We start from the raw sequence: 19,070 nt of genomic DNA on the forward strand, positions 1-19,070 counted from the left end.
AAGGACTAAGAAAACTATAGAGACAGCAAGTCTTCAATTTTTACAGCTGACATGTCAGAACAAACCTATAAAAGAAAGTTATCAGGACAAACACTGCTTGTTTAATGCAAGCCAATAAAGTGAAGCCTGTCCATGAATAAGTCAACAAACTGTGACTGCAGTCTATCAGAAACATAAGTATGCTGGCATGCTCTCTGATGTTAAAGACATGTACATGACCAGAACTTATGCACCTTGTTTTCCATTGGGTTTTTTAAAGTGTTTTTGTATAGGAAAAGAACATTTATAAATTAAGTGAAATGATTAGTTGCTGTTTGTTAAGGTCTCTGTCAGGTATCTTCCTATGGATAAAACTTGAAAAACAAATATCCAATTCCTGAAAAAAAGTAAAATGTGACAAATACAATACAGTCTGAAATATATTTCAGGGAAGTAACTTTTCAGATACTTTTCACTCATTGCCTGCATATCCACAAAGTTCATAGAACATCTAAATAATGATTTATGCACAGTAACTTCCCTGGCAGTAATTGTTATGCCAAGGAAAACTTACATACTGATTGCAGACACCCATACAATAACATTAGGACATTTTTATTGCACAAACCAATCAATCAGTGTGAAGCACAGATGTTGAATTATGAAAACAGAAAATACAATGTGCCTTTTTCCTTTATTTCTAAAGGGTATATCTAAGCTATACTGTTGTCACTGAGAAGTGGGTCTCTGCCCTGAAATGTAGAACAAAATAATGTGGGATGACCTAGAAACTGTACAGTTTCTGTGGTAACAGAGATAAAATCATGCTGCAATCATGAAGCAACAGAACATAAATTACTATGTTAAATATGTAACTTGGCTCACATATTTGGTTTTGGAATCATAGAGAATAAAAGAAATTTCAACTATTAATTCTGAAAATCATATCAGTAACATAAAGAAAAGCGCCCTAAATCTGTAGCACTATTTCAGTACCCAAAAGCTGCATGTAATCCACAGGAACTACAGTGAACTTGTAAAGACTGAATACCACATCAATATTCCCAGCACCAGCTCAGTAACTTCACAGCTAATCTATTGTTTTATTTATGAATATTACAGCTCAAGCTTGCTCAAGTTCCACAAGGACTCCGTGGCAATCTTTAGGGTGAAGAAAAATCACGGGTTTGCCATGTGCACCTATTTTTGGCTCATCACTCAATATTCGTATCTTTTTTTCCTTCAGTTCTGTCATAGCCGCTTTTATGTCATCAACCTTATAAAAGAAAAATACAGTTCACACAAATTAACATTTTACATGGTATTGTAGAGATTCTACATTTAGGAGCTATAATAGCATTCCTTCCTAAAATATTATTTCTAAATTCTAGTATAGTTCTGAAAAGAAATTCCATTTTTAAAGTTTTAAAATATTGCGTCTTAAAAATAAAAATCCTACAGAAGTTTGCATTTGTTATTTGAAGATTTTAGAAATATGAGCTATATTTAAATAAAAATAATTTATGCACAAAGCCCACTGATTCTTTAATGTTGTTACTTTATAAAGACTCCATAAATAATCAAATTCTGCACTAGTATTACTAAGATCATGCTGCTTTCAACCTGTCAATAACTAAAGAAGCATGCCTCCCTGTCTAATTGATGTCAGAACACTGATTCATTAGATGCTGTTGAGAAGGGAAGGCAATGGGCAGAAGGTAAAAGGAAAGTGCTTTTAGATTTATATATCTTCTTTCTGAGTAGATTAAGCTTCATCAAGTTTCCTAAGAAAAATCTTGGAATTATCAAAAGCATACCCAGAATATGGCCTGGTTTTCCGATTGAACTTAATTACAATAATAGCTTTTAACATATTTCAATATGGTTTCCTACAGAAATACGTAATTAACAAAAACATGTTTATGCTGTATAATGTGATCCTAAGTTTGATGTCATGTCATCAAACAAACTTTGAATTTTCCCAAACCATAAATGCATTAACTCTTTGAAATAATAAAAATAGCAGTTGGTTTAGGAAAAATGATAGTTCATCATCTATAAAGACCCAGAATTAAAATAACATCATTACAGCATTGCTGGGTTTGAGGACTGAGGTGTCTGAACATAACTTGGTGAATAAACTTGCATGATGCCCTTGTAGCGAAGAAGGAAATACCTAGCTTTAATTCAGAGGAACAGATATCAGTTAATTCTTACTCATTTGCAGCAGTGTTGTTCATTAAAATGTTGAACTCACTACAGTTCTTCCTACAGAACTACCAGTCTGCTTAAAAAATTAAAAAATCACGGTCCAGTTTCAGAAAATGTAATGTATGCCACAGCCTCCTCCAGGTTGTTTCCCCAAGCAGAAAAGCACTGCAGCTGCTGCTCCTGTCCTGCAGAGATGGCCAGAGGAGGAACTGTGCCTTGGCTCAGCTGCAATGAATTACTGCATCCCCAAGGAAGCAGTGAGAAAAGCCTGTGGGTGCATCTGTGTTTGGAGAATATTAGGCTTGGGTTTCTGTCTTACTCTGCCAAGTGTCCAGAATGCTTTACACTGCAGATACTACATTCAGTTATAGCTGGTCAGGAATAATTAAATTTCTTTGTAAAATGCTTATTTTGTCTGAAACAAGTTCTGTATCAAAACAACTGTCTAAAATTTTCGTTTGAATAGTAAGACAGAAGGAAGAAATAAAAAGCACATTGATAATTTTTTCAGGCTTCCTCTCCAGTATGGAAGGAACAAATTATTTGATATATTTCAAATTAACAAGTAATTGACACTGAGACTCTAATAGAGTACTTCTGAAAACTATTTCTGCTCAACTTCAGAAGATGACATAATGTTGAAACTGTAGGATTTTCCAGTCTGAGGAGAATGGAAAACTGGAGGAGGGAGGCTAGTATCTTTTTGATTGACGACAGTAGTGACCAAATCTGTTTTCAGTCCCACTTAAACAGCAGGTCAATGGATTGCTTTTTTTTCCCCATGTAAATAATCTTCCTTTTTTTTTATGTGGATACAAAAATCAGGGAATTTTCTTTTTTCACGGTTACAATACTTCATTTAGGAAAATCTGTCTGCAAATAGCTCTAGTTCACCTGATTAATGGAAATTAGCTCCTAGATTATGACTCCTGGCTTGCTTGACCTACTGTATACAGTTATAAATTTTCCTTAACACAACACCTCCACATTGTCCAACATGACATAATTATTAGCATGTCCCATTCTTCTCAATTTTCATAATTTAACAGTATGACTTCTCTTGCCAGTCATCTTTGGTTTATCTGCAACAAGATCATCTCCCATACAAAACAGAGATCTACACAGAACAGTTTCAGCTGGTAACAAATATTTCTTGAAATGTCTTAAAAGGGATTATGTATATTTGACAGCTTTGAGCTCTTTTTGCTGAGAAACTTCTACTCCTTTCTCTTGTACCTGTAAGTAAGTACCACTGATCTTACAGAGGTGCTGGAGGGCTTTTTCTGCCTTACTGCAAATCACTTCTTTCTTCTACGCACCCCGTTTTCAAGGTTCAGCCTTTAGCATTCCTATAGCAGAACTGCCTAGCAATACAATTTAGGGTCAAATTAAACAGAAATTATTTTCTTATTCTTGAACATCTGCAATAGGCAAACGTAATGTAAGAAAAAAATTGCCACACTTGTGTATATGCAGAATTTCTCAATTCTCAATGAAAACGTGCAACTGCAAACACTAGTCTTTTGTATTCTGAAAACAATTTTCACTCACATCAGCAAACCCATTACGTTTTTTTATTATTACACGTTGTATGAAATAATATAGTTTGCAAGACTCAGATCTGTAAAATACTAAAATCATGTATCATTGCCAGCAGCATGGAACTTTGCATCAAACATATACACTAAAACATGAGCATACTAAATATGGTAACTACTTTACCCAGTACATTTACACCTTGGGTACTTTCAGAACAATCTCTGTTTGATGGACAAGGAAGAACAGGACAGAAGAAACGGAGATTTTACAGCTGTTTCTAAGTATGACTATCTTTTTTTTTTAACTTCTTTATGCAATTATCAACTAAATATCAAACAGGAAGACACTTCTGAAAATCTAAACTATGCCTTAGCTTAAACTAACAACTCCATCTTTTTCCAGTGTATGTCTCTTTGATGTCAGGAAGTTGACACCTGTCAGACACTCTACACAAGCCCTTGGGCTTGTCCACCTTACATACTGGATATTTAGCCCTCCCCAATTTAATCTTTGTAGAATAAAAGAGGAAAAAAAATATTACATAGCTCATGAAATTGCACTGCAATTTCCAAAACAGATAAAGGCACATTTAAGGCTTATTATTATATAATACAAATTCTCACAAATACATACTTGTTCTTGATATAAGTCAAGCCTAAGAAAAAATAACATATACTTCAATAATTCTCTTATTAGATAATAAATTGTGTTAAAATACCTCAATGCAGATATGATGCATTCCTCCAGTCTTGTTTTTTTGCAGAAAGCTTGCAATGGGACTTTTCTCTCCTAGAGGATGTAGAAGTTCCAGCTTTGTATTTCCCAGCTCCACAAAAACAGTGTAGACACCATGTTCAGGAAGAGCAACTGTCTCGCTCACCTGTGCTCCTAACACATCTTTATAGAAGGACTGAGCTTCCTCCAAATCAGGTACTGCAATCGCTACGTGATTAAGTCGGCCCAAATTCCACAAACAGCTTGGAATGTTTTGAGAAAAGGAATTTGATGATCGTAGAGTTTGTACTGTGGGAGCTGAAGTCTGAAATCTGTTAAGAAAGCCTGAAAAAGTTGAATAGCACCAATATAATACTTCTGAGAAAGTATCGGTGTCTGTTCTTTCCCCTTTTAATGAGGCCTATGTAACTCCTATGTCATAAGCACACCGGTGCGCAAAGCTGAAGGTAGGCTGAGACCAAGGAAAGAATTATTCTCGAGTACTAGCAAGAGGTACAAAGGTGAGGTCTAACATGCAGACTAAAGATGGAGAAGTCATAGAGAAATTCAGTCATGAAAAACTGCTTAGATACCCTGCACAATATGTATCCATACCTAGAGTCTTCACTAACTACTCTGACATGGCAATACTCAACTTTTTCAAATTGCTCTGTTGCTCACAAAGGGTTCTAGGGTTGCTTGGCTGTATTTTTTTTAATAATTAAAAAAAGAAAGAGATAAAACGAGGATACTTGCAAATTAACTACAGTAATCTGTCAGAATACTAGAATCTGGAAAGGATGCAGGTGGGGGGATAGAAATTGTGATTATACCAGTGGTTTCTAGCATCAGAATTAGAATTAGATGAAAGCGTATATTCATAAAAGCTGCATTTTAATTTCTTGCCAGTTTGCTTCAGGCCATGTCAGAGTTCCCAATGCCTCAAGGCCAAGCTAGAGGCATCTCAGAGGCATCTCAGCATTTGGAAGTCTTTGAGGCATTCTTAGCTTTAAATTCACAAATGTGCTGTTTTGCAAAGAGATTTTGCCAAGGAGATTCTGGATGACTTGCAATACACTGAGGATAGCATGGCTTGCTATCCTCAACTCTCAGACTGTACTCTGTAAGGTTAGTAGTAGCTGTAAGATTAGTAGTGGCCCTGTTTTATCAGCTAACTTCACTATGAAACTGAGAGCTACCATTTCATGTGAATTCTAGACTCTAAAGTTCATTTTTCTTCACAAAAACAACCGATGTAGTCCATAAATCTAAGCTTTTCTGAGCATTGTGCTGTGATAGAAGAAATCTTTGTATTTGAGACTTAAAATTACAGTGTGCAATGGGCATACTTAAAAAAGACTTAGCATCACAAAAGTAAGTCTATTCAGAATCTTTGCATAATAATGCTAGATTAACATCCTAAACCAAATATTCCAGAAATTTGCCCAGTTCTAAAAATAACTGTCCTGGAGTATTTCTTGCCAGCCTTTCACACAGTAAATTCTGTCATCTTCATCAAAAACCACAAGTTCTGGGCAATTCTTTTTCACTTGCTACCTTAGGCTATTATCCTGGCATGGTGAAGCAACTCGGTATTTCCAAGTACTTACCAACTTTTTACATGTAAAAAAAAATCCCTTAGCAACTTCAGCACTTGGGTTTCAAATGTCGATGCTGAAACTATTTTGCAGGGAGACTTGCCACCTGAATGCATCTGTATCTGGCGTGAACAAAGCACTTGCCTAGGGGAAGCAATACTGTGCAATGTTTATTAATTACAAAATAAGAAACAGGCAATATCTAGTTTGCATAATTATAGGTGGGGATAATTAACTAGTCTAGAGTTTAACCTTATCACCGGAGTAAATAATGTATTTTAAAAAAATTAGAAAGCTAATTCTACACCTGCTATACAGGCTTTTCTGTCCACCTAAGATTCTACCTAAGTAGCTCCGTTCCCTACAGTAATTTCTTAAGACCTGATTAAATTCTTGCTGACGGAAAAGATACTCTTCCACTTAGAGGGGGTCAGTATTCTCCAAAAGAGAAAAATCCTTTGGAAGATACGAACACTTACTGTATCACTTGTTATGCTTCCTAGGCTCCTTTATTGTTTCATTACGTCTTCAAAATATTAACAGACCACAGGTCAGTAGAAATACTACTAATGCAGATTTTTTCAAGCTATCTTTTTCAAGCAAGGCTAGGAATTTTCCCATTCTTTTTTACAAATCTGTAATTCTCGGTATACTTCACACAGGGTATAGACTACATGATTATTATAATTTAAGTTTTGTCTGTTTTCAAGGAAATTGTCAGTAGTGGCACACACTGTTAACTCATCTATTACTTAAGCAATAGCAAAAAGAATAGAAAATGCTCTTTCTGTTGGATTTTGCCCAAGAAATGTTTGATTTTTGTGGTTTCCTAGAAGGATAATAGATTGAAAAAGTGAGGTATATTCCTAGGATTCTTGTAAAATCAAGGATACTTGAATGCCCATTCATACAACTGTATTTCTTATGCAGCTCTCCATTTCCTCTTCTCACTTAACTGACTAGGTGTTAGAACCCTATTAATTTTTCCTGTGAGTATGTGGGGGTAGAGGAGACTATAGCAGTTTTGGGATAATTTTCTATTACTCTGATCTATGAAGCCTTGTGAATTTATCCTCATACATATAGAGCTTTAATTCTAAACCTATAATTACCACCATGAATTGACTGAGATTAAACAAAAAGCATGTGTTTTTACTTAGAATTATAATCTTCTTCTAACCCAATAATCAAAAGATGACCCTGCAATGAAAAAGAAAGCTTTTCAGCAAGCTTCAGACTGAGCCCCCACCACTTCCATGTTTCAGGGAAAACACATTTTTAGGTATGTATGCATATATTAAAAAAAAATAGACCTATTAACTGTTGTGGCTAAATTCTTCAATCATAAGAGCATTTTCCCACTAATTTTCTTACAGAATTAGTAAAGTAATTCTTAACTTCCTCCAGTGTTAAAAAAAATTATTTTGCTTCTTTTGAAGCCAGTGGTTTCTGTAACCAGTATCTATAGAAGTATTATTGCCACTGGAAAAACTTGCATATGCTGACCAAATTTACACATGCAGTTGCTTCTCCTCATGCATACAGCACACTGTTTTTTCTAAGACCTTGTTTTTCAAACGCTGTCAGCCAAATCTGATTTTTTCTCGATATTCTGTCCTTTAGAGAAGATTCAGCTGATCCTGCTCTCATGTGGTTGTTGGCTTCCTAGCCAGAGTGATTGATACTGCAGAATGTACATCACCTTCTGCAGCTTCCTTCGAAGAATATTTTTAACTGATCTATTTGGGCTTTATTCCATTAATGGTTGGCTGATGGACTAGTATTGTGCACATCAGAGTTTAAACACGTGCAGTTGTACCAACTGAGGTTTACATTCTGTAACAGCAGATTATCAAGTAACAAGTCTAAAGTACCCCATAAAATGTGATCCTCACTCTTCAAATACTTATTCATAGGCTTGTTGCTCCTTACGTGTGGCAGTGTTCATTGACTTAGATGGCTAAGTAATCAAACCCCATCCGAATCCAACTGAATTTAGTCATGTTCTGTATAGGGAGGTTATACAACTGTCAGACACAGTCAAAATCTAGTCACTGGGCATTTGTCAACCGTTTCAGGTGGAGACAAACTACCAAGCACGGAGAGGTTGCAGTCGCCATACAGCGTTCAGCACACAGGAGCTGTGCATTAGCTCTCTGAACCAAATGGAAAAAGGGCATAGTCTGGCCATTCTTAAATCCCAGCAATTTCAAGATGATGTTAGTTTCTTGGAAACTTTGCCAGCCAATAAGGCTTAGGCTATCCATAGTGCTGCTCTGCTCTGCTCTGGAGGTGGCTTTTGGGAGTCACGTGTGCTCCACCATGCCTAGAAACTGAGTCTCACTTTGCTGTAAATCGGTTTCTTCCATCAAAGCACAACTCTACAAAGGTGGTTTTAATCCCAATATCCCACTGATCGATCACTGACAGTGCTGAGTCTCTCATTCACTTTTCTCCTACAGTCTGTAGCTACTGAATATAAAAGCATGGTTTAGGTACAGCGGATTTAACCTGCCCATACTTAAAGAGAGTGATCAGTTTAGATAATTATCATGACCAAGAAATGATTTTGCATTTGACCTCCAAGTTGTACCCTAAAAAGACAAGCTCCTCCTTGTGCCTGAGTGTGAAGTTTGGAGTTTGCTACCTAAATTTATTCTAAGCCAGATAATGTTAGTTGTTAATCTCTTGTTCATCTGCATCAGTAGACCTTGCTTTATTTATAAAAGCAGTTCTGTTTTGCTGTGGCCTGTAAAGCTCTCACGGAGAACCCCTGCTCCCGCACCTCCGGGCGGGCAGGGGCGCGCTCCCTCCCCGCCGGCCCGCTCGGCCCTGGCGCGAAGCGGGAGCGCCCGCCGCCGCGGAGCAAAAGCACTAGGCCGCAGCGGGCATCAATGCCCGCGGACACCCCAGACCGAAGCCTGTGGCCGCGCCGCCCACCCCGCCCCGCGTTGCCGGCCCACCCGGCCCCGCGTTACCGGCAACTGCGCGCCCCAGGGAGGCCGCCATCTCGCCGCTCGCACCGAGCCCGGCCGCAGGCAGGCGGGGCCTGTGTGAGGGGAGAGGCCGCCCTCCGCTGTCACCGCGGCAGCGGCCGCCGCCCCCGTTCCCGACGAGCCGAGACGTCCCCCGGCCGCTCAGAGTCGAAGGCACGCCCGGACTCCAAGCTCTTCAGCACGGTGACAGCCCGGGGCTGTGGTTGTAGGCTGTGTTTGTACCCTCTTGGTACAAGCCACCGGCGGTGACAATGTCTGTGTCACGCCGCGGAGCTGGTGATCCGTCATCGGAGTGGGCGCAGCCGCCCAGTGCATCTTCCAGAACGCTCCAAGAGCGGACGCTGTGGGCGCTACCCTCAGGCGCCTGTGACTGAGCAGGGAGGCGGCAGCGTAGCCGGCCTCGGCCAGGCAGCTCCGGGCACGGTATCTATTCGTAAAAGAGTACAAAGGAGGCCAGCTATAGCAAGAGATACCTGTAGGGAAAGTTCTTACTCAAGTATTGTGCAGGAGACTCAGGACGATGAGCAGGCTGGCTTCTGGAGCTCCTTTCCGGTCGTGTCAGGGGAACATGCGACATTGAAAATTGCTGTTGAACAGCCTAAGTACAGAACCAGCGTGAGCCCTTTCATAACTGAGTGTCTGAGGAGTTGAATGTGTAGATAAAAATCAGCAGTCAAAATGGGTATTTAAAAGACACTTTATCCACTTTCTGGAGACACCAGATAACATTGGGCATTTGGTCACAGCTTCAGGAGATATGTGATTCCAATATAGTTCTTGTATCTAGGTCAGAGAGAAAAATCTGCAATGTAAAATGACTGTAGGTTTATGTCATAGTCTTGCATGGCTGGGTTCTGGTGGAGAAGGGGGGCTGCAGAAGTGGCTTCTGCAAGAAGTGGTCAGAAGCTCTCTGCAGGCCCCACAGAGTGAAAATCAGCAGACTCAAGGCCAGAGTCGTCATTGACCAAGACCAAGCCAATCCCTGATGGTCACAGTGCCTTTGGGAATCACATTTAGGAGAAAAAAAATGCAAGCACATACTTTTTGCCACCAGAGAAGGGAGTGAGATGTAAGAAACTGTGCAGGCACCAAGGTCAGTGAAAGAGGAGGGGAGGAGGCACCCCAGGTGCTGGAGAGCGAGATGCCCCTGCAGCCTGTGGAGAAACCTGTGGTGGAGTGGGTGTGCCCCCACAGCCCATGGAAAAGGACGAGAACCCACCTCCCGCCTGTGGAGAGGCCCCACGCTGCAGCAGGTGGAGACATACAGAAGACACTGTGACGCGCTTTGGAGCAAGCCCCTGCCAGCACTTGCAGCCCAAGGAGAGAGAGAATGACACAGAGATGAGTGAGAGAGATCTCCTCACCAGAGGAGGTTTGCTGGGGGAGCTTGTGACCTTGTGGAGCATCAGGCTGGAGCAGTCTGGGCTTGGGAGGCTGAGAGACATTCTGTGATTTGTGACTGCCCGCCATAGCAGTGACCCGCGCTGGGGCAGCTGATGAAGAGCTGAAGCCCTGTGGGAAAGGACTCAGCATTGAAGTTCATGGAAGACTGTCTCCTGTGGGTAGGACCCCACACTGCAGCGGGGCTGAGAAGGAGAACATCTCGTGAGGAATTGACTGAAAACCCCATTCCCTGCCACTTCCCGTGCCACAATGCTGGGGGAAGAAGGGACTGAAATGACGAAAGTGATCTAGAGCAATACTATCTCTTCCAAGGGGAGGAAGCAGCAGCCATCAGCGGGTGACTGCAATACCCCACTCGCGGTTCAGTGCGAACGTGAGCAGGCCTACCTAAAGAAGCGGGTGGGACATGAATAAACGAGGCGGTTCAGCGGAAGATGCACGGCCTGGGCGGCAGAAAAGGTTTTGGCTTGAGAGCCGGGCCGAGGCGACTCCGGCCGCTGTGGGTGCGAGACACGGCGAGGCTGAACTCCTGCGTGCGGAACCTCAGTGCCGGCCGCGGGAGCCGGCCGGGCCGCTCAGCCGCCGGCCTCGGGGAGGCGGTGCCAGGCTACTCCGCGCGCAGCGGCTGGCGGGAAGATGGCGGCTGTCAAGGGGTTGGAGACGTGCCTCAGGGTGGCGGGTGCCGCCGCGGCGCGCCCGGAGCGCTTCCTCAGGTATGGTGGGGCTGCGGGTGTCCCGGGCCCCTCAGATGCCGGACTCTGGGGGGGGTGAGGGGGGGGGTGCGTAGCGCTCCGCGGTTTGTGCCGGCCTAGTGCGCTGGGCGGGCAGCCTCGTGGCGGCCGGCACCTCTCGGCTGCCCCGCCGTGAGCAGTGCCGAGATCTGGCTGGGGCTGCTGCCGCGCTGGCAGCGGCTTTCTCGTCCCGAAAAGGAGGTTTCTGTGTCAACCAGCTATGATGAAGCATGGGTTGTTCGAGACAGAACGGGAAGACAGTACCCAAATATAAAACTGAGAAGTAAGGCAGTGGAGGAAGGCAATTACCTTTCTTAAAATCAGGGGGAGTGTGTTGGCTGTTTGAAGTGTTTAGTGCATTTTTAAGCTCTTCTTTTTTATACTCTTAGTGTGCAAGACGGACTGGCTGCAGACTTCAGAGTATTAACAAAGACTCTCTATGATTTGAATAAAGTTCTGGGAAGCAATGCGGTTCGTGGGGGCCCTCTAAAAGAGCTGGTGATAGAAAATTTTGATGAAGAACAGATTTGGCAACAACTGGAACTCCAGAACAATGCAGTTCTTGACTTCTTCAAGAAATCCGTTGCAAGGGATGCTGAGGATGAAGATCTTTGCCTTTTCTCAGACCAGGAAGGGGATGGCTCTGATGCAGAGGCCAATAGCGACAAGGAACTGGAAGACAACATAATGGAAGCAGAAACTGAAGAGAAGAATGTTTGTACAAAAGCTAAAGCTAAAGAAAAGCAAAGTAAACTCAGAGAAAGCATGATGCAGAAACACAGTGATGAGGATTCTGATGTTGACTTTGATATTGAAGCACTGGAGCAACAAACGAAAACAGCCAAGGAAACCGTATTGAAAAAAATGGGGAAAAAATCTATTGTGGATGATAAGTTTTTCAAGCTGGCTGAGATGGAAGCTTTTTTAGAACATGCAGAGAAGGAACACAGGGAAGAGGAAGAAGAAGATGATATTAATTATTTTGAAGACATCGTCTCAGGTGATGAGGATGAAGAGTCTGAAGAAACTCAAGTCAAAGTAAGAATATCAGTAAATTAATTTTCTGATCTCTCTTCCTTTAACTGAAGATCTAATACTTTTTAGGGTGACAAATAATTGTTGAACTCTGAGGAAAAGTTACCAAGTTAAATTTTACTAGATGACTAATGATTACTTCTGAAGCTTTACTTTAATAATATATTTAACCTGAGTATCTGGTAACAAAACATCTTGGTGTAGAACTGTTGTCCTGCGATTCCAGTCTTTCTTTAGATTGGTCTTGGGTTTTTGCATGAATAAAGGAAGAGATGGTATGCCATAAGAAAGAACTGACTTTGCAGAATAGGTGAAAAAGATGTGTTGCTCAGCATCCACATAGAATCGTAGAATGCTTTGAGTTGGAAGGGGCCTCAAAGATCATCTAGTTCCAGCCTGGCTGCCATGGGCAATCTGGCAATTAGAGATAAATAAGGTGGCTGATGCCTAGCAAAGGACTTTGGGCAACTTCTTCTCCAGAGACCTGGCTTTCTAACTCTGATTTAACTTAGGTTGCTGACTACTTGTTTAAAAAATAGTAATTTCTTGCTTAATATTACCAGAGAGTCCCACTAGCAAGTAAGAAGTATGCCCAGGATATAAGGGAACATATATATGTTCTAACAAGTAATTGGCAAAACGTGCCGCGCTTTGCCTTCTGTAAACATTGGCATTGGAAATTAGCTTAAGGGGTAGAATATATTAAATAGTTGTAAAAGAAACTAGTTTTACTAAGATCTCTTACCACAGGTTTAAGCTGTAAACTGTGTTACTGTTACACAAGTAGTGTTGTTACCCAGGTCTTAAAGACTTAGAAAGCCAGGATGCCCATAGATTTTTGTCAGTCTAACGGTCTTGGTTTTGTTTGCCTTTTTTTTCATTGGTTTTGTGTTTATTTTTTAGCGAGTGAAAAGTTCTAGGGACCTGACATACAAAGATTTCTTTGATCCAGTTAATGACGATGATTTAGTAGCTAATGGTGCTGAAGATGATCGCGAAGAGGAATCAGGCAGTTTTATGGAAGAGGAAAGTGAAGAAAGCATGTCTGAGTAAGTACATGCATTATGTGCAGTTAAAACATCCTTGTAATTTTACTCTCAAGAAGAAACTAACTTTGATGCTGTGCCAATCTGTGTTACTTGTCTCATGTTCATGGCTTGCATTGACACCTTATTTAAGAAGTAGTTTATTTACTTCTCTTTTGAGTATCTCCTCTTGATATTTATTTGAAAAATTAATATATATATAAAATAATATAATTTAATAGATGTTTTTAATGTACAGAATTTTCCCTGGTGTCCCCTGCACTTAGGTTTCAATGAAAGCCTATTGTATTTATTGTGTGTTAGTTGTAGCAGGTAAGCATCTAATGGCTGAAATATCTTCATGTAAAAATTAATCTTCTATGAAATTTTAATGTTACAGGGCTGAGGATATGAATGAAATGGTGGCAGACAATATGAAAAGTAAAGAAACCTCTAAAAAGGTTACATTTAGTTTGCCGGATGACAGTGAAACAGAAGATGTTGCTGATAAGCAATTGGAGAGGGGCATTCATTGCAGTGAAATAAAGTCTTCTTTTGAGAAGAGACAGGAAAAGGTAACTGATTATTTATTTATTTAGCTAATACTTTGAAACAGTGGCCAGTGTTTTCTTTTAAACAATAGTGTAATTTGTTTAGAATCTGGCAAATGTGAAGAGGCTATTTACACAGTAAGAAGGAAAAAAAGTGGCTTGTCTACATCAGGGGTATTTCCTCATCTGTATGTGAGGAAGATTAGCACTACCTGATACAGCTATTAATTTGACTTTGTGAGCTCTGTTTTAAGCTTCTTAAGAAATTGTTGGGTTGTTTGTTTGTTTTTTAAGATGAGCAAAAAGATACAAAGTTTAGAAGAAGAGTTGTTAGAGGAGAAACCTTGGCAGCTTAAAGGAGAAGTGACTGGACAAAAACGACCTGAAAACAGCCTTTTGGAGGAAACTGTGCTTTTTGACCATGCAGTCCGAATGCGTAAGTAGTGAGAGATGGCTTTCCTGAAAGCGTGTTTCATACCATGTTGGGTATTCTTCCGTTGACCTTGATCAAAATACATGTGACTCAGGAGTAGGGTAACAAAACACTTTTAAACTTTTAGGTGTTTTTTTCAGGTTCTGTGTTTTAAACTACAGGATATGAAAACCTTTTCTTTTTGTTGTTATTTTTCACTTAACTGAAAGTTCATTGATTTGGCAGCAGATTTGTAATTTACAAGCCTTGCATAACATGATTGTTCTTAAGATAGAGGAAAATATTATTTACTTATTTTGCCTTAAACTACTGCATTTTTCTTAAGGCCTCACTTTCTTTTTCTGTTTATTCTTCATAGAACAAAAAGTATTTCTTGCTAGAAAAACTCTAATCTTAAAAGTATTCTTTTTCTTCTCTCAGCACCTGTGATCACAGAAGAAACTACTTTTCAGCTTGAAGATACCATTAAACAGAGAATACTGGATGAGGTTAATATTACCATGTTCCTCCCTATTTTGTTCATAGACCCGATTCACAGGGCACATTCCAAAGATGAGTTTGAAGCTCTTAAAATGTTAGGGGTAGAGTTATCTTAATTGATTTTTGCAACTGCTTGTTCTATTATTTTGCTTTGATGATTGTGTCTTTAGATTTCTAAGGAGCTCTGATTTTACACACCTGGGTTTATTTGGAATATAATGCCAGTCTGTAAATTTTGTCTAAAACTGTAACCATAGTAGTCAGCATTATGAATAGTAACCAAACCTCAATTGTTTACTTCATTTTTTCTTAAAGTCTTGATTTTTATTGATGAGCTTCTTGAGGCTTATTGTTAGTTGAGTACTATAAAAAAAGGTGGAGGAGAGTATTTAAGAACTTAAGAAAATTACACATTTGTTATTCGTATACAATTTTTACCCCAATCCACTAAAAAGAAGCACACAATACTAGAGCTATAAGTCATACTGCTTTTTTTATTTTTCAAATGAAGGCATGAAACTTAATGCCATATGCATAAGTTAGTTAATGTGTCAGAAAAATAGTACAGAAAATGTTGTAAATAAATTGTAGCACCTGATGTTTGGTTGTAGTTGCATTTGGCCATTAATTCATTACTTTTCTCAGGCATGGGATGATGTAGTACCAAAAGAAAAACCAAAAGAGGAGGCTTTTGAGTACAAGAAACGTATCACTTTGGATCATGAAAAGAGTAAACTGAGTCTTGCTGAGATCTATGAGCAAGAATACATGAAACTTCACCAGGTAATGCAAGCAATGCCTTCCCTTTCGCTTTTAAGTTCATGTAAAATAATGTGGTATCTTCGTTAGTACACTGCTCACTCTGTTTTCAGCTTTGTGGAAGTACTTCAGTCATTCTCTGAGTGTTCAGTAGTGACTCTGAATTGCATATTGTGTTCTTACCAGTCTTGCTAAAGTAAAACCACTTCATGAACAGTGTTGCAGTAACGTTGTGTTATTAATGCAGCAAAAAGCTGAAGAGGAAGAAAATCCTGAACACAAAGAAATTCAGGAAATGATGGATTCGCTCTTCCTGAAGCTGGATGCACTTTGTAACTTCCATTTTACACCCAAACCAGTAAGTACCTAAGCTTCGTAAACTTGGAGTGTTTCCCCCCACCATTGGAATTGAATACTTTACATTGTATTTGGGAAATAGAAGGTAAAGTAAACATTGAATGTTACTGAACTTGTTATTTTGTGTTAAATGCACTAAAACTGCTTCTAAACAGAACAAGATAGTATCTTCAGTTAGCTGTAAGCTGCTGTCGGATGGTGTGCTCAATCCTGAATATGTTTCCTTATTCCTAGCCTGTGCCAGAAGTTAAAATAGTTTCGAACCTTCCAGCTATAAGTATGGAAGAAGTAGCACCTGTTGCTGTTAGTGATGCTGCTCTGTTAGCACCGGAGGAGATCAAGGTAAATATAACCAAAAATAACTGAAGTTTCCGGAAAGGATCCGTGTTGTTGATAGAAGGGTGTCTGGTTGCCAGGTTAGTGGGAGAATTCTGCTTCCTCCTACCCTGAGTTCCTCGCCTTGTGACATTCTTGCCTAGCTAGCATTTTAGTGTTTGTTCTTGGCAGGGTGGGGGGTGAGGGGGCTGTGTTGTTTGTTTGGTGTTTTGTGGGTGTTTGTTTGGATTTTTGGGAGGTTTTGTTATAAATGAAAAAGTAATTTTACTGGGCTACCCTAGGCCATAATATTATGCCTCATTTTTATTTTTGACTGTTATGTGTTGGTAGTTATTTTCCCAGCATATGTGTGGGTATTTGGAAGTGAAAAGCTAAAAGAGAGAAGGAAAGAGCAGTTGGCATGTCATTTGTACGAATCTCACTTCCCAACTTTTGCCAGTTTTTGGCCTTTTCCTTAATGTGGCATTGCTCTGAGCTGGCTAAGCACTTGAAAGAATGGAAACCCTGAGACAGGTTTGAGTGCTGGGAAATGAGTCTTTTCTTTTACACACGGATTTAGAGATCTTGTTCTCTTCAGGAAAAGAGCAAAGCTGGTGATGTAAAAGCAGATGCAGAAAAGACTTCCACAGACAAGAAACGAGAACGAAGGAAGAAAAAGCTCCGAAAGCGTATGAGGCTGAGGGAAAAGGAGAAGCGCCAGAAGCTTCTCGAAAAGATGAAACCAGAACAGGGCACAAAAATTAACAAAAAGGCTGCTGCAGCAAAATTGAAAAAGCTTACAAAAGAAGGCAAAGCAACTCTACTCCAGGTAAGGCACACTTGAGTACTCCTGTTTAACTTGGAGGATTAAAATGCCAAGGATAGATAATACTTAGCCAGAGGGAGGAAAAGGAACTTTATTGCAAAGAATTACAAAGTACAGGGTTTGTTTCCTTCCCATCCCTCGTACCACAACTACCTCTCCTAAACTTTCTCCCCCCTGCCCCAAATTTTTGTACACAAGCACTACATCTGCTTACCACCCCAACCTTGTTACCTTATTTTGTGTCTCAGCAAATATAAAAAAGGTAAATGTAGTTGCTGTAAAGAAAGACTTAAGAAAAAGTTATGGAAAGGGCAGATGCATACTGCATACTCCTCCTTTCCCTCTTTTTGTTTTTTCCTTTCTTCCCCTCCAGGCTTTCCCTTGTATTCTTTTGAACTACAATTTTGGAAGGACTGTTCTAATCCATAGTTGTAACTGTCCCATGCAAAGTGGTGTTCAGTGCCTTTTTAGTCCTGAATTTGTGAATATTCTGATGGCATGATACCAGTATAGAGGCCTGAAAAAAATTCAGCTCAGCTTGTGCTTTGCAGTAACCCCCCTGTTTATGATGCATATTTACATAGATGTTGCTGTTTAATTATGAAGTCATACCTAAATGGTTGTTGGTACCTTTAGAAGCTTATGAAATATATTAGAATTCACAAGCAGCTTAATCTTTAGATGTGGAAAAATATGAAAAAATTGTATGATACAATTAATTTCTATTGACTAAGCAGAATTTGTTTGCATTGGTATTACTGTTTATTTCTAAGTTCACAAGGCTGTGTTCCTGCAAATGCTAAGATTTAGGTTTATATTCCCTGCATTTGAACTGTTCCCTTGGTTAAATGAGACTACTTGCATGTCTAATTTAAGATGAGGTTCCTATTTAATTCTTTCTAAGCTGTAAGTTATTTTGAAATAGAATATTCCTGTTTAACTTTCTACTTTTTGTGGAGCCTTCTCTGTGATCACCACAGATTGATGTTGTTTTGCGTGCTATAAAACAGTGAATTGTGTACCACCTGATGCCATAAATCCCTCACATTTCGATGTATTAGAAACTAATAGGAAAAACAAGTTGGTTACTTCTAAAGCATTTAGAAAGGAGTTCCAAAGGGGAGTGGAACACAAAGCACAGATAAGTAGTTGTACCTTCTGATGTGCAAGGATCTATTCTTGATGCCTGTTCTTGCTTACCGTCCTCACTGCGAGTTAGCAAGCATGCGTACTCTTTATTTCTTTAGATAGCAGGAGTAGTATAAGCAGTGAAAAAAAGCCTTTGAAAATCAGATTATTTTGTAAGCCAGATACCCTTCTGCATGAGTAATTGGTATAATGTTAGTGTTGGTACATTTCTGGGTTATAACAAATATTTTGTCCATTGACAGGATGAAGGTAAAGACAAGGTCTTGAAATCATCACAGGCCTTCTTTTCTCAACTACAAGATCAAGTAAAAATGCAAATCAAAGATGCAACAAAACTAAAGAAGAAACAGAAGCAGCAGAAAACACTATCAATTCATAAACTGAAACTGTAACTACCTTGTATGTATGGTACATCTTGTACGTATTAAACATTTTGTATGTGAATGCTGAATTTGAGTAGGTTTTGGTTAGTGTCAAATCTAAAAATGCTTGGTAAACTTCCAAGGTGACATAAAGACCCTTTCTTTTAGGTTTGTTTTATTTTCCCCCCTACTGTGGAGGTTGTCTTACTACTCCACCAAGAAGGCCTCTTGCCAGGGGCGGGTAAATAACCACATGGAGTACTTACTGTGTGGGTTGTGGCTGTATGGTCTTTTTACGCTATAGTGTGTGCTGTTGTAATAGCTGTGTGTGTATTGCAGGAGTAACAGCCTTTATTGAGATGGAGCCTGGCAGTGTAAATTGGAAAACATCTTTGGTAATCATGATTACCAAGCAGGGAGGACACAGAAGCTCTCTCAGCCTGCAGTAACTCAGTAAGCCGTTACCTTACACTGAAGGGGAGTTCTCAAGGGCTGACCAAAGCCAAGAGCATTACAGTTTCCTTTTCCGAAGAAAGAGCTTCGCCACTCCTTTGCCGTGAAAGGAAACCGTCCGTTTCAAGGCGGGCAGGGTGCTTCACCGAAACG

The 19,070-nt window shown here is 40.0% G+C and overlaps 2 protein-coding genes across 2 annotated transcripts; one reads left to right on the forward strand and one right to left on the reverse strand.

The window, feature by feature from the left end:
- Positions 1-578: 578 nt before the first annotated feature.
- Positions 579-9,062, reverse strand: MCEE (methylmalonyl-CoA epimerase). The gene is made up of 3 exons (XM_084268151.1): positions 9,020-9,062; positions 4,448-4,788; positions 579-1,255 (listed from the first exon to the last, which is right to left on the reverse strand). The coding sequence occupies exons 1-3, from the start codon at positions 9,048-9,050 to the stop codon at positions 1,103-1,105; spliced, it is 525 nt and encodes a 174-aa protein (XP_084124277.1). The 5' UTR covers positions 9,051-9,062; the 3' UTR covers positions 579-1,102.
- A 2,007-nt stretch (positions 9,063-11,069) lies between these two features.
- Positions 11,070-18,553, forward strand: MPHOSPH10 (M-phase phosphoprotein 10). Its single transcript, XM_084267832.1, has 11 exons — positions 11,070-11,154; positions 11,562-12,210; positions 13,111-13,256; positions 13,633-13,807; positions 14,078-14,219; positions 14,637-14,704; positions 15,342-15,479; positions 15,703-15,813; positions 16,047-16,154; positions 16,726-16,956; positions 18,345-18,553. The coding sequence occupies exons 1-11, from the start codon at positions 11,078-11,080 to the stop codon at positions 18,492-18,494; spliced, it is 1,995 nt and encodes a 664-aa protein (XP_084123958.1). The 5' UTR covers positions 11,070-11,077; the 3' UTR covers positions 18,495-18,553.
- Positions 18,554-19,070: the final 517 nt, after the last annotated feature.

The sequence above is a fragment of the Gallinula chloropus genome (genome assembly GCF_964237585.1).
Source record: "Gallinula chloropus genome assembly, chromosome: 9".
NCBI lineage: Eukaryota > Metazoa > Chordata > Aves > Gruiformes > Rallidae > Gallinula > Gallinula chloropus.

What these genes read in the sequence shown, in the direction of transcription:
- MCEE (XM_084268151.1), bottom strand. Translation starts at nt 9,050, where the DNA reads ATGGCGGCCTCCCTGGGGCGCGCAGTTGCCG. An exon ending in CCTGGGGCGCGCAGTTGCCG is followed by an intron (nt 4,789 to 9,019) that starts GTAACGCGGGGC and finishes CAACTTTTTCAG; the next exon opens with GCTTTCTTAACAGATTTCAG. An exon ending in TGCATCATATCTGCATTGAG is followed by an intron (nt 1,256 to 4,447) that starts GTATTTTAACAC and finishes TTCTTTTATAAG; the next exon opens with GTTGATGACATAAAAGCGGC.
- MPHOSPH10 (XM_084267832.1), top strand. Translation starts at nt 11,078, where the DNA reads ATGGCGGCTGTCAAGGGGTTGGAGACGTGCCTCAGGGTGGCGGGTGCC. An exon ending in AATACATGAAACTTCACCAG is followed by an intron (nt 15,480 to 15,702) that starts GTAATGCAAGCA and finishes TTATTAATGCAG; the next exon opens with CAAAAAGCTGAAGAGGAAGA. An exon ending in TAGCACCGGAGGAGATCAAG is followed by an intron (nt 16,155 to 16,725) that starts GTAAATATAACC and finishes TGTTCTCTTCAG; the next exon opens with GAAAAGAGCAAAGCTGGTGA.